We start from the raw sequence: 15,174 nt of genomic DNA, 5'->3' as shown, positions 1-15,174 counted from the left end.
AGCAGCATTTTCCAAGCTTCTCAGCATGCCCCCCTGCCGCCCCAACCATACATTTTAATGTATAGTACACGCTTGTTTAAAAAAGAAATACATAAGGAGAAAGAGTAATTACCGTAGCTTAAATTCAGCCTGATAAGAAGGACTTGCACAGTCTGAGCAGCTGTTCCACTGCCATTCAGATTATGAAAATATAATCCTAGAGAACCTTGTCAAGATAAATACAGAGCATGAAATGTATAGGCAATTTTTCCCCAGCCACATATAATGATCAATTCCAAAGCCACAAGTGATACCAAAGGACAAAATAAGATCTGTCTAGACTTTCTCACTTACAAGATATTGATCATTCCAATGGTAAACTGGTTAGTATAAGTGTGTTTGGCTTGAAAGGTCATGAGCTTAACACCTGACAAGGAGTTATTCAACCTTGATATAAGTCAAATTATTGCAGTGTTGCTGGAAAGGCTTTCTCTAATAAAAATCCCTACCTGGTCTGAGAATGTCTGAAATTTGTCTTACAGATGTCAAAAGAAAAAGTGGGGGGGGGAATAGTCGAGACTTGGCATGGGTTTCTGCTGGCTCACCTCTATCTGGTTTTGCAAGTAGAGGTCCCAGCAGTCAGTTACTTTCTGGGCAGACCATGGGCAACATCTGCTGCAGTGGAAGCTGTCACTGATTGAAATGGCACCTCCATTCCCCTAAGAGCTTCTGGTGGCTCTTCATTCCTAGCAAGGGAGTTTGTGCGCTCACCTACGTGGACTTGACAGACCCAGGGCACCCATACAGACAGGGGCAAAGCCCCATCATTAAAATGGGAAATGTTGACTTTGGAAGGAAAGCAGAGGCGAAAGGGTCAAGCAACGCCCTTCAGCATGTGGGTGGGAAATGCTCTGTGGCATCACCCTCCAATGCCTCCCCTTCAGAAAGTCCTGTGGGGCTTGAGCAGTGTATCAGAGACACAGTCCTTACCCAGCCTCCTCCTTTTTTATGGGGATAACTAGCAAGTGCTTATTAGGACAATTAGGAGCTTGATGTAAGTTTGCTGGATCTTTTCCAAGAACTATAAATACCCAATCTATTTTGCTTTATTCAGTTCTTTTTGTTTTGCTGATATGATACTAGTTAAGGTTAATGGGGTTTGCTTTAATATTAGACACAGGATCACTTAACTACCTTTAATGAACACTGGAGTCAATGCATTGTGGAGTAATTCACACAGACATTGCCTCAGGTAAATCAACCGGAAAAATGTAAGCCAGTCAAATAAATAAATCTGACCGGCTGTAAATGTGCCAAATTTTACACCAAAATATATTTGAAAGCCAATGACTTAGGCACATCTAGGATATTAAAATGGAGGGTTTGGAGTCTGTTGCTTTTCAATTGCTTTTCCTTTTTAATGCCCCCTGCACATCCCTCCTGTGCTGAAACCAAGCTGAGAGTGCAAGAAAAATTATTTTCACACGTGTTTCTAATAGAAGCAAATGCTCTACAGCTTTGTGCCATTTTTTTATTTAGAATGAAAATGATAAAAAAAAAGCTTTTTTATGCTTGGCTCTCTCAACACATGACAGTGATCGACAAAAATGAGGACAGAGAGAGGGAGAGAAAAGAAGGAGAGAAAGAGAAAAACAAAGAATGAAAAAAAGAAAGAAAAAAAAAGGAAAAGTAAGTTAGAAAGAAATTGAGAGCAAGAAAGTAATTTTAACTTAGTTGGAGAAAATACTGACAGTGAAATTCTAGACAGGGTAATACACTAGCGTCAATAAATATTTATTAACCAGAAATAGGAACCAGAGGAACCTGACCAACTCAGTGAAGTTAGAGGGGTAGCTTACTTCGTACTAATGCAAAACTATGTTAACATTAAAAATGCTTTTACCTCATAACACTGAAATAGTGAGCTGTGTACAGAGGAAAAACACCTCCCAGATATTCTTTGAAGGAAGGCAGGCAATCTCTTTAAGTACTGAATTCTCATAAAAGCATGCAATATTTCAGCAATAAGGAATTACAGGGTGTTCATTATCGGTTATTAATGTTCGCCTAAATGGAGCATAAGGTCCAGGCCTTCGGGGGAGTGCAGAGCTCCCAGCATTGCTTAATTACTGCTTCTTCTTAACCCAGCAATGCCAAGCTCTGATGCAAAGCTCTGCTGTCATAGACCAGCTGTATTATTATGTGAGAGTAATTCTGTTTGGCTGTAAAAAGGAAAAATAATGCATTTGAGAAGGCTGTTGCATAGGTGACAGAAGTTAATCAGTTTTTCTCCCCAGATAAACTCCAGACAATACAAGGAACTTGACTGTAATCATCACCTCAACTTGCAAACACTTAGACCCATGCCACTACAGTTTTCAGACATTACACTATACCAGCATCTGGTACAGACTGGACAAAACTTCTAGGAGACAAAAAAAGAACTTTTTTTTCTGTTTTTGTTTGTTTGCTTGGGTTTTTTTCCAGAAAGGCTGAAAAGAGGTGTTGTTCTTTCTGGAACAGACCCTTTCATTTCTTTATTCCACCAAATGTTTCAGTGCAGGAGCAAGCTCCTTAGGATGTGCTGGCCTTGGGGAAGGGGCTTGCTGCAGATAGTAGAGGAAGACACATGGGCAGGATTGCTTATTTACTGAAGGCTGTTGCTACACAGGCGGTGTAGCAGGTATAAGCAAGGCCACATATTCTTTGCTACTGCTTTAGGAAAGACTGTGGAGTCAGGTAAGGAAGGGGCCAACAAGGGAGCGGCTGAGGCCGCACTTGGGCAGAAGCTTGAAGGATGGCAAAGGTTTCAGGGAAAAGAGAAAGCCCTCATTTTCTTTGTATAAAGCCAGCTCAGCTAATTCACTCTAGATCCGAGAGCAGTGGCTCCCAGGTTCCCCCTGTCCACTCAGAAGAAATTTAGTTTCACAGATAGAGACTTTACTTGTAGACATTTCAACGCTTATGCGCATAGGAGGCTGAACACCACCTACCTGAGAAGAGCTTACACTAAAGTAGAATTAGCCATAAAGTCAAAAAAATAGAGTAAAAAAAAAAAATTGTAATATATGACTGTAAGGTATAGTCGTTACACTGCAATATCATAATTCCTTATATAAGTGTGGTGGGTGTTTTGATGGAAGGATGCTGTGGCTACTTCTGCCAGGTGAATGCGTGCCTTGACTTTAACACCTATTCAACAGCTAATCAAATGCATCATGATTGCAGACAAGAAAAATCACAGAAGGCAGACTGTTAGCAATAAATCATAAATAATAAGGGGGTCAAATAAGCTTCTATTAACAATGTGTCCTATTTATTTGTTTATATTCTGTCTACAGAAAATGTGATGCTGGACTGGGGATGGCTTAGGACAACCTTCTGGCATGAAGACAGCTACAAAGCACAAAATACAAAAAATGAACTCAGAAAGAAACAAGAAAAAAAACAGCGTTTTCTTGGCATCAACAAGAAGCTCTTTATTTTTCCTCAAGTTTTCTTTTCTAAAAAAAAAAAAAAATTGGAACTAAGACATTTGCAGAAATGAGACAAACTTTCTCTTCAGGTGACAATATTCAAGCAAGCATGTTGTTTTATTGAATTTAAATTGAAGGAAAAAAGAGAGATTTGGAATGGAATACAGTATCAGGAGAACTGAGAAACTGTGAACTTTGAAAGAAAAAAAAAAAAAACCTCTTTAAAACTGTGAACTGAGAATGGATGGAAATACCATTTAAACCCTGATTACACCCTGTGTGTTCTTAAGGAGACAACATCATCTTTGCTAACTCAACGGTATTTAGGGAACGGTTTACAACATATCTTTTATTATAATCTTTTAAGAAAAAAATCAGAAATATTTAAGTAGCTGTGACTTTACCATTTCTGTTCAGATGTCTTCTTGCACCTTCTTTTTCTAGGCAGCGCAGATAGATATATTTGCAGCCAGCAGTCAAGGGCAGGGAAGATTTCTTTCCTCCATAATCTTTTTATTTGCCACACCCAATAAAATCCTTGTAGGGAAAAAGAATCAACACAACTACCACTTCCCCATCAATACCTAAAGTCTAACAGACAGTAATTATCAAAATAAAGAGGAAATCCCATATTGGGCTACATACCTACACATTAATCAAAACAACAGAAAATATCTGCAGCATTGCTTTTCTAAAATAGGACAAAAGATGCCTCCTTGGGTTACACTTTGAACAGGCTATAATCAAAAGAAAGAGAACCAAGACTAACTAAGCCCCAGGAAGCTGCTTTGTCCCTTTAACCCACAGTATTCCCCATTTCCCATTAGTACTTAACATTTTTCACTATGTTGTGACTGCTATTATTTCATTTAACACTGGTTAATCTGTATCTGAGGTATATGGAAACCCTCTAGATGATAAGATTGGACAGGTTCCAGTGTTGGCAGTTTTTGAGCGTGCACACACTTGGTGTGTTTTGATCCTTCCAGGAGCTCCCTGTTATTTGGACTGCCTGCCAATTCGTTCTTGGATCAGCCTCTCGCTCAGCTCCCACAGGGCTGCGGCCGTCGCTTCGCCCTGCGCCTCCTGCGACGGCAGGCAGCGGCAGCAGTTGTTGAAGTACATCCCTCCCAGGCCCTCCAGCTCCGCAGCTGTGGCGCAGTAGACAGTTGTGGCAGCTCCTTGTTGCTGGAATTAGAGAAAAAAAAAAAAAAAAAAAAGAGAGAGAGAGAAAAAAACGTATATAAATATATATATAGCTATTTTATCATTGTAATTTTGACTGCGGTCCTTTGAAGCTGTGCGTCTTATGAAAGCATCGGTGAAAAGCATTGCAGCTGGCAGGGTAACCCGCCGGGTGACAAGGCTGAAACCCGGCTGAAGGTGCTGCCTGCCTGCTGGCCGCTTATTTACTAAAAACCTTAGTGAGGACTTTTTTTTTTTTTTTTTTATTTTCCTCTTAGAGCAAAAGAAAAGAAAAAGACAATCCCGAACCTCAGTCCCAGTCTCATGTCTTTTGCCTCTTTTCAATAAAACCTTGGATCGGCGGCAGGGAGAGTCTGGGCTGACGCAGAGGGGCAGGGTCTGCCCAGGCGGTGTTTGAAACCAGAAAAGTTGAGCCAGGTTTAAAAGCAGCACCTCAAAAGTTCCTGGTTTCCCTTTGAAACACAGAAAACACCGTGCACCTCAGCTTCGTAATCCTGACCAGCAACACAGGCTGATCCATGTATGTATTTTGTTTGCTTGGGTTTTTAAACCTCTTGTACAAAATTAACCCGGGCACTCCAATTAAGACCTATCATGTAAAGTGCAGTCGGGATTGGTGCCAAACCTGCCCATATATCTTTGATCAACAGTTTCACTGTGGCAGTTGTCACCGCTGCCCTGTAAGAATGTTTATCTGCTGCAGGCAGAGAGGGGTTCTGATTTTGCAGAGACATGAAGCTTTCCAGTGAGTTTTTTTGTTCTGTAACAACCATTTCTCATGTCTTATCATGCTTTAAGAAATGGAGCAGGTAGATTAGAGGCTTTTGTGGATCAGGGTTTCTTTTTCTTTTAAATACCAAGTGAACTTACGTTCAAACAGGAAGAATGGGTTTCTCCAAATTTCTCTAACAGACACCTAGAGATTGAGGCCACAGAGGGGCCAAGCACCCCTGCGCCGGCTATGGGCTATTCCCTGGCACAGATTAAAAGTGCAGTGCCAGAATAGCTGTAAAGAGGACAAGAAGCTAGTTTGCTTTGTAGACTATAATTAAAAATAATAGGTGAGAGCACATAGCAAGACACAACACTAATTTAAAACCGATACAGTTTATCTGGCATCTTATGATTATTTATGTACATCTTAGTCCTTTCTGTGGTAACTAATTATGAGCTGATAGGAATCAGAATAAAGAAGCTGCCAAGTATGATTGAAAAAGTAAACGAAGAGAAATTAGATGTTGCCGCATTAGGATAATTTAATGGGGAAAGAGAATAGGCTTCGATCTCTTGTGATTTTCCTCCAGTTCTTTTTTTCTGGCCCTTCATTGTCACAACCAAGGAAACTCAGGGTGCTGTTAGGGGGTCAACCTGCAAGAGACCTCTACTTTACATTCTCATCCTTCAAGGGCAGCAAGCAGTCTAAAAAGCCCCAGTTCTCCTTAAATGAGGTGTCTCAATTTTGTAACTGCAAAGAAAGGCGTATTTGCTTTCAAGACATGCATTTTTCTCAGAAGATGGGATTAAACTGGTAATGACGACTCCACAGCTTAGAAATGATCTCCCATCACAAGGTAAACCAAAACTGTCTGTATTAAGTATTTTGAAAGGCATATATTTATCAGCAGACAAAAATATTTTTAAAGTTAGTATAATACATCATAGTCCTCTTATTAAACCAATATCTTTTTTAAAAAAGAGAAAGTATCTTAAAGGCAGTAGCAGAAATGGAAGAGATTTCTACTGAAAATAATATTAATAGAGAACAATAAAATTCCTATGCTCATTTGAACTATCCTATAAAGCTCCACAGCACAGGTATGATCACCATATTCAGCTGTTTAGAATGATTCAAAGCCCCGAAAGAGTATTATTAGTTTTTTGCAAGCAATTCAACTGGACTTTTATTAGAAAGGTAAAATTAAACTAAATTGCTCAATGCAGAGTAAGAGCCCTTAAGCTATTGCTGAAAAGCATCCGTCCAGCCAAGCTAAACTCAGGCTAGCTCTAATAGAATTCATCTAATTCATAAAATGGAAGTTTATCAAAGCAGTTTAAAATCCAAACCAAACAATAATTTATCTTCCCAAATGAGTGAAATTTGACGACTTTTAAACAAAATTCTCAGCAGGCAGAAAAGTGTCCCACAGTACAACAGCAGTGCTTTATACTTCGAACACTGACGCAACCTAGACTCCAAAAGAAGAGAATAGTTTTCCCTGTGTGAGCGTAGGATATTTACTTTAAGTGATAAAAGACTATGTGGCTGGAAGCCCAAAGCACTTTATCTTGTGATGCCTCCAGTGTTTCACTGAGAACTGGATGTAAGCAATGTGCCACTTGCTTTTTGGCTGTGTATATCTTTAGTTTTTTCTAAATGTTTCAATCGTATTGGCTCTTTTGGAAGAAGAAAGTTCAATGGTTCTATCATTGAAAGAAAAGTACCTTTCTTATTACTTAGAGAAATGCAGTCATATTTATCCCTTCATTGACAGAGGGTAAAGCTTTAATATCTCAGAATAACGGACAAAGATGAACTCATCAAGCCTAGGAGGTTCCTTCAGATGGCAAAACTACGAAACAGAAGGTAAATCCCAGATTCTCAAAGCATTTAATTTCGTTTGGTGAACGTGAGCTAGTTGCATTCAGACATTTGAGGATCTAAGTGACTTGCCCAAGGACAGAGGGAAATGAGTATCACATAATCACAGGAATCAAATCACACTTTGGGTTAGGAGGGTCGTCAGGTCTCTAGCCCAACCTGCTGCCCAAAGCGTGACTCCTAGGAGCCCCGTCTATGCCATGCTCGACAGGAAGGTCCTCAAGGGACAAATTCCTCCTTTTCATGTACGACTCAGATACCACAAGCCTCCGGGAAGAGCCATAGCTACAGATAACTGCAAAATGCCTGCACTGCCAGCCATGCCTAGCCAGGCTGAGAAACCGCTTAGTTTCTCAGTAAATATTGTTTATCCCTCATGAACACTGTCTTTTGAGTGACATCTTTATATGTTGGGCCTTATGACAGTTTAATAGCAAGTTTTAATTTTTTGCTCATCAGCTTTCCTGTTCACATATCATCAGCATACGACAGCAGAGGATGTTAGGGAATCTAATTAGTAAACAATTCCATACTGCTGATACAAGATGAAACATTCTTAAACCGATAAAAAGAGCACTTTAATCACTGTTGAATGACTTTCAATGCCAAGCGGTTTGTGCCATGTCAGAACATAATTTGAAGAAGATTAGAGTACTATATAAAAGAATTAATGTTAACAACTTCGTTAAAAAATGTCTTAAACAATGAGCTTGTCAGTTGTCACAGACTCTCCCTGATCTATTGTGATTAACGCCCCCCCTCCCAACAATTTAAACTGATAAACAATGCTAAAAGCGCTGGGCAACCTAAACATTTTTTTTTTCCATAGGTCCGTCAGTTGTACAGGGTGCTAATCACCAGAGCTGGGGGTCAGCCTTCTTTAACCTGCAACAAAGGCAGCGGGTTGCAATGATGAATACACAGGATAAAGAATTTGTGAGAAGCCCAACTGAATCTTTAATCATGCCTCAATGCCATTTCCGATCCAGTCAAACATTTTGAAAGCTGCTAGGCAAGCACCACGCTATCAATCTTTCTAGCGTACGTAAAATTACCCGGGAATCTTGTTTTGGATTAAGTTGAAGAGTGTCTTAGTAATAAGGGTTCATCATGCTCTTCCGCAAATCATTTGTCAGTTTTGTAATACAATCTTCAACTGCAGCAGGGTGGGATTTATACAGCAGTTGCTGTTTATTTATAGTTGAGGCTCAAAGATCTAAATTATCCATCCTTCCAAAATCCTTTGTTGAGATGAAAATACTAAGTAGCTACTAGTTTATACACATTTATTTCATAACTGCTAGCTGTCGATTTGTAACTGATGGCACTGAATACAAATTAATATTGAATATCTTAACAGTAAAAGAAAAGGGGTTCTTGATATACAGTATACGGTAAAACCCTCATTAATATATGCAATGCATCCATTAGTATTCTAAGATACCATTTATGTTCCCGATAAGAAAACATATTACACAGTTAATGTTTAGTTTTCAGATTTGTCTACTTTCGAATGCGTGTTTATTTTCTAAAATTAGATTCCTGTTCTGAAGCAAGTTTGCATATCAAGCATATAAATAATAGAAACAATGCCATAACTTATCTGTATACTTATCATCAACTACAAATGAATAAGATCCCCTCTGAACTCTGTTAAGGGCATACAGATAGCATTAAACATTGCCTGCCAGTGAGATGGGATCAGCTTCTTTGAAAAGATTTTTATTTTCTTATGAAAAATTAAGAATAAAGGTCAGTTATCTTGGTAGCCTGAGGTTAAGTTTAGCACAGTGCATTTTAAAAGATGGCCAGTGGGAAGAGGTGAATTCAAAACGACATGAGGGGCGAGTATTTGTGACAAGGGCCAGATTCAAAGCAAGCAGCTCAAGTGAAATAAAAAGGCAAGTGCTTCCTTACAAGTCTTCAGGCTTTTCCTGTTATTCACCTCAAGACTATTAGACAAAGCCAACACATCCACAACACAAAAATATCAGATCCACACAACATCACTGTGAACATACCATTTATAGCGGAATAACATTACACAGCGATGTGAAGATGAGGTAGTTATGAACATATTCCAGATCATGAAACCAGTGGGGTTTCCCATACCTTCTTTGTGCCTCTGTAAAGGACACCGAAGGGTTCAAATCCATTCTGGTAGAGAGGGAAAAGCTCTTCACCAGCTATCTTCAGCAATAGTCATTTCCTGATTTGATATGAAATATAAGGTCTCCTTGGAATAACAAACAAAGTGATATGGAGCCTACTTCCACAATGATCATTTCCAAATTGCCCAAACCAAACTCCAAAGTTACAGCTGCAATTTTATATTCCTCGAGCCCCATCTTCACCTGGTGTAAATCCATTGCCTTCTCTGAGGCCCCGCACATTTGTGGTTGCTGAGAATCTGCTCCGTTGCTCGTTGCAAGCCTGGCGTTGATACTCAGGGCTGCAGGGACGTGCTGCCCCGCTGCTGGGGCGTGCACCCATCCAGCTGGCCGAGCTGGGCACAGGCTGCCTGCAGCGGGCTGGGGAGCCACCGCTCCAGATTGCGGCTCAGCAGCTGAGCTTTGGCTTACCTCCTGGAAGAAAACTGCCCTCAGAATGCATTTGTTTCATTTTGGGATTGCTAGTAACCCCCAGCTGGGATTGTGGTGCAGAGTCTTCTCAAAATATACTTATTCCTTTCTCTGTAATGTTAAAATGTTTCAACAGATGAGTTGAATCAGTGTTTTTTCCCCATCAAGTCTTTGCAAACCACACAGAGCACAATGACCTCTTCAGAAAATCACTAGCAAGTCTAAAATCCTCATATCCTCCTTCAACCTTCAGGATTCCCCAGTATCTGAAGTGCTTTTAGGAGCAGTCTTAAGAGCCATTTGGTGGTATCAGCCACAGCTGAAGCCAGTTGTAGCTGAGGGAGCTACTTCTCAAAGCCAGGCATTATGTTGCTCTGTTTCCTACTGGGGTAACTCAGAGCTGTGAAGGATAGTCACTTTTTGTACAATGCAGTGAACGAGTTTTAGTCTCGCATGTGAGATGACAGGAGAACTGTTCAGTTCCTGCTGCAGTCCTCTTACTCAGCGCAATCCCAGATGCACAGTTATCTTATGAGTAACACTCAGAATATGTATGTATTAGTCTCCTGTAAGAAAATAGGATTCCCTGATTGCTTTTTCAGCAAGGAAATATGAAATTGAGACCTGCCTTTGCTAGTTTGGGTGAGTATGATAAATGGAAATCATATCTGTAGCTAAAAAAATAAAACTTTGGAGCTGCCAAATATGATCTAAGAAACAAATCGGGCTCAGTTGACTTCAGGTCCCATCTCCACCCAAGTGCCAGCAGGAAAACGTGACCTGAACTGACTCTGTAATTACAGTCTTTTCAAAGGTCTCACTGAACCACATCTAAACCAGAGATATTCAACCACCTCCCCTTCCCCCATCACCACATTTAAACCAGCAAAGCATTTCTTAGAAGATAATACAACGGATAAACCAAAATCTATAAGGTCTGCTTTTTTTCCTCTGATGTATTCCTTTTTCAATTAATTCCCAACTACAAAGACTCAAAACTCCATCAGCTTCTCTACTTGCAAAGCATAGTTGGTTTCAAGCTGTAACTTTTCTTAGCATCATTAAGACCTTTACACATTTACAGTATTCTTTACATACATTATAGAAGATAAGTGTGTTATGTTCTTTGAGTAAGGAAACTGCAGTCGTTCACGAAAGAGGATTTGTTTTCAACTGCTGAGGCATTAAGACCTAGTGATTATTTCAACTATCCAGTATATGCAGCTATATTTAACTTACACTCTGGGTTTTAACTTTGCAAAAGAAAATGTGTCCATTGTAATAAATGTATTTTGATAATGCACCATGTTGTTTGTGTTATGCAACACCCCATATGTTCTCAATTACGGCAATGATAGTGCTTGAAAACTTCCAACATCCAGTGTCAAACAGATTGTCTGCAATCATTCCACAGGAAAAAAAAATACAATACAGGACGTCAAGTCAGGAGAACTGGGTTGGTTTTCTCTTTTCGACTTTTACTTCCCAAGTGAACTTGGACAAGTCACTTCAACTCCATGTACCTCACTTTTCCCAGCTGTAAAATGGGGAGAGTACTATTATCTACCCACCTCACAGGGGTGTTGTGAGGACTAGTGCATATTTATGGAGTGCTTTCACACTTATTGTTGAAAAGCACTGTGTAAGTATAAAGTGTTATATTATAAACTGTTGTTAAAATGCGTAGAAGATGTAGAACAAGGTTGGCAAAATAGCTGACAAAAATGTAATTACCTTTTAAAATCATGGATATTTTTCCCTATTGTATAAACTTAATTCTTTAACCTGTGAAGCTGTCTGCTACACCGGGCCCTATTCCAGTCTCTTCCCTCTCTCACCTGTGCCCTGTTTCTTTTTGCCCAGCTCACTGACAACTTGGTAAAACTCTTATTAGCCAAAACACCATTCAATTCTTCAAAAATGGATGCTTCACAGGGAACCAGCCCCTGAAAGGGTGATCCATGGGTTCTTCTCTCCTACCCTTTGCATATGCTAGAAAGAGCCATCGTTGCATACCAGGGGTGGGATTCAGTTGCCTAACATGGGTCTTACAACATCTGAGCTGCCTTAGGATATCCCGCATGCTCTACAGCTGTCCTCCGGAAGGGCACATATTTCCCATGGGTCCGGTACTGTATTTGCCAGCCCCTCACAGATATCTCAGATAAAACCATACAATGTTTAAGACAGCATCAGATACTTATGTCTGTGCAATGCAGTTGCTCTTACCGCAGCACCTGGAAGGGAGCTTGTTCCCACAGGCAGCACTGTATTCCTTCCTTTTCCCAGTATATTAAAAGTCCACAATCAGCTCCTGAAAATTGTTTCAAGCCTGACACAGAGCCATCTTAAGCTTCAAAAACTTTAATGAAGCATATGGCTTTACCCTGCTCAGCCAGCATTTCAACAGCAGGAGCAGCAGCACGCCCCGCAGGCTGCTCACCCTGGTCTTTTTACCCACATCACATTTCCACGCAGATCACTTCTACATTTTCTTCTCCTGCCTGCTGAACTCCCATTCACACCTGATTTACACTTTTAAAACATCATTGCTCCACTGAAGTGGCAGTTTTGAACACTGCATGCAAATTTCTACGATCCAGTATTGCTTCTCTTTTCTTCTCGCAGGCTACTATGGAACAGTGGTACGATACTGCATGCTCTTGTTCATTTCTGGATTTGGGAAAAAACCCTGAGAAAAATTATCCATCTTCATTTCAGAGTGTAACGGGGTAAGGGTGCGATCAGGTTGACCATATTATGTTGCTGTCCATTGCTTGCCCCCTGCCCTATGTGCCAACGCTGGCCAGTGGAGGGAGAAGCAGAGAGCATGTAAGAGACAGTCCTTGGGCATCACCACAGCACTATCGGGAGCTGATCATACCTGAAAATCTCTGTCACTCGCTTTCTAAGATTTTACGATGTGCATTTATACAAACATGAGTCCTATCATTGCTTGTCGGTCACTGTCAAAAATGGAAATCCTAAGGAGGATATTGGAAATCTTCCTGAAACATATATCCTGCCAGCTGAGGGCGGATTCTTCCGGGCAAGGGTAATTTGAAGAGTTGGGCAAACAGGTTGTTGACAATAAACATATCCTGCCAAAAAGACAGATTAGATATGCTGCTGCAACTAAATCATCAGAATAGGGCTGGCTGGTGTTTGGACGTACGTAGATGAGAATTCATTGAAATCACGTCTGTTATTAACTTATGCTGACTTGAAATGTTTTATGTTCTTGCTGTACCTAACTTTAATTATATATATACTTTATATAAATGTATGTATACATACAGTACTGTATATGCTGTATATATTTATATAGCTTTTTAATACTATTACTAGTCAGAATTTAGACTTTTTCATATGCAGTATTGCAAAGAATGTCATCACAATACTGACATTTGGCTTCCTCCTTCATTGCACAGATAATTTTTTAGGCTGACTTTCATTTTAGATATGAGTGAAAAAAACCCCACACAACACAATGCTTTTTAAGCAAGTGACCTTTTGGGACAAATATTTAACAAGCTGTTTGTTTAGGTTTTAAAGATAAAGACTGTTTTTCATCTGTTGATACACACACACATATGCACATACACACACAGACAAACACGCTTCAGTAATACAATGCATTGAAAAACCACAGGGTGTTATGAAGGGGGCATATCATGGTAAGAAATTAACTACTAACTCTGTCTTCCAGAAACTAATTAAGGGAATGTATTTTGCAATAATACAGATCTAGGAAACAGGCCTCTAAAGTCTCGGCTTAGAGCTGTAAGCCAGGCACTCCTGTATTATGTATGTGTGATTTTCATAGATAGCCTGCTGTAAAGTGTGCCCTGTTAGTGCATCTTTCAGGCTCAAAGACACTGGCCTTGTTAATATTTCATTTAGTACATACTGTAGAGTCTCATTTATATTACTTCTATAATTAATGGTGATAGCTTAGGCACTGCCTTTACAAGGAGAGATCCCTGTATGTTGGTCGATGGATAATGAGAAACAATAGATATTTCATTCACCAGCAGCTTGTTGCTAGTTAGTAGGAAATTATCGTGTGTACTGTTGCTTTAATTGCCAGGGTAAATAATGCTGCCGCTGTGTTAGTGAACATTTTAAAGCACTTGATGCAAATAGACTAGAAACAAAACAGAAAAAAAATTACCTTTATTATGCTATACCTTAGCATAGGGAGTTAAAAAGGTATGTCTTAAAACATTTGCGTTCTCTCATGCAAATATATCTTAATATGCATGTGCTGACTATTCAACTACTGTATTTTAGGAAATACAATTATGCTGCCTTTCTCTTCTCCTATGTAGACTGTAAATAACTGTAGATCTTTCTCTTGTTTTCCTATGTAAATATATGTAAATACTAACAAGCTATGCATGCTGATATTCTAGGCAATTTCAGGTACTTTTATAATCTGAAGGCATGTACTTGAACTGGTTTGTTAAAAAAAAAATCAACTCAAATCCTTTAAAGCTCAGTAGAAATTAAAGATTTCTTACTAGACTGGTTCCTTCAATCTCAGTTGCTTTTTTGTTTATTTTTTTCCCTGCTTTGTCAACGTTGTCTCCCAAGACCCACCACCAAGGATGCATACTCCAACGCTGTTTTCTCCAAAGCGTGGAGTCCCATCTCAGGATGCGATTCACTCCCTGACCGAGGATGTGCACCATTTAGATTCAACACTATCCCCATTTGTAAACCTCAACAGAGACTCGGAGAGGGGGGAAGTCTATCCCCTTTGCTCTGACCTCTCCTTCTGTTTAATGATGTATTCTATTTCATTTTCTCAGCCCATAATCCATCAAGGAAGGATCTAATACCACTAGTGCCAGGACTGGGTTTGAGGGCAGATGCCGTCGCAGCCAAGAGCAGTCCCCACGTCTTTGGCCCTGTCTTTGCTCTTTGGCTGTGCTGCAGTCCAGCTGCTCACTCAGACACACTCCTCTGTTTGAACATACTCTTTATGTTTCTTTTCTAGCATGCTTATGACTTTGACAGACTGTGAAAATAATTTGATAAATAGCTTGATAAATTTCCCCATCTCTTCCCTTCAGTGCTGTAACACTGTTTGTGGGAGCCTTTCAATTGAAGGAGCGTGAACAAAAATGAAATTACCTAAGCTTATAAATCAAGTCACCTCCCGCATACAAATTTGGAGGCAAGGTTTCAATTTAGCTGTCTTCTTCCTTCTTTTTTTGTTCATGTAATGAATGAAGATTCCTATGAGGAAAACGGTAAGACGAAAAAAGAGATGCATTTATTCCCCAATACAGTAAGGGGGGAAAAAAAAATCCCCTCTGCATTATCT

The 15,174-nt window shown here is 39.8% G+C and overlaps 1 protein-coding gene across 2 annotated transcripts in view; it reads right to left on the bottom strand.

The window, feature by feature from the left end:
• Positions 1 to 4,454: 4,454 nt before the first annotated feature.
• Positions 4,455 to 15,174, bottom strand: part of WWOX (WW domain containing oxidoreductase) — a gene marked incomplete at its 3' end in the record, with an annotated part of 535,942 nt that continues 525,222 nt past the window's right edge. Inside the window, exon 9 of one of the 2 annotated variants that reach the window (XM_082319966.1) lies at positions 4,455 to 4,643. In XM_082319966.1, coding sequence (XP_082176092.1) covers positions 4,455 to 4,643 — 189 coding nt within the window. The remainder of the gene's footprint in view (positions 4,644 to 15,174) is intronic. The other variant, XM_082319965.1, reaches the window with a different exon arrangement.

Source organism: Platalea leucorodia (assembly GCF_965183815.1).
Source record: "Platalea leucorodia genome assembly, chromosome: 8".
In the NCBI taxonomy this organism is placed as follows: Eukaryota; Metazoa; Chordata; class Aves; order Pelecaniformes; family Threskiornithidae; genus Platalea; species Platalea leucorodia.
This window is presented reverse-complemented; position numbering and strand designations above follow the sequence as displayed.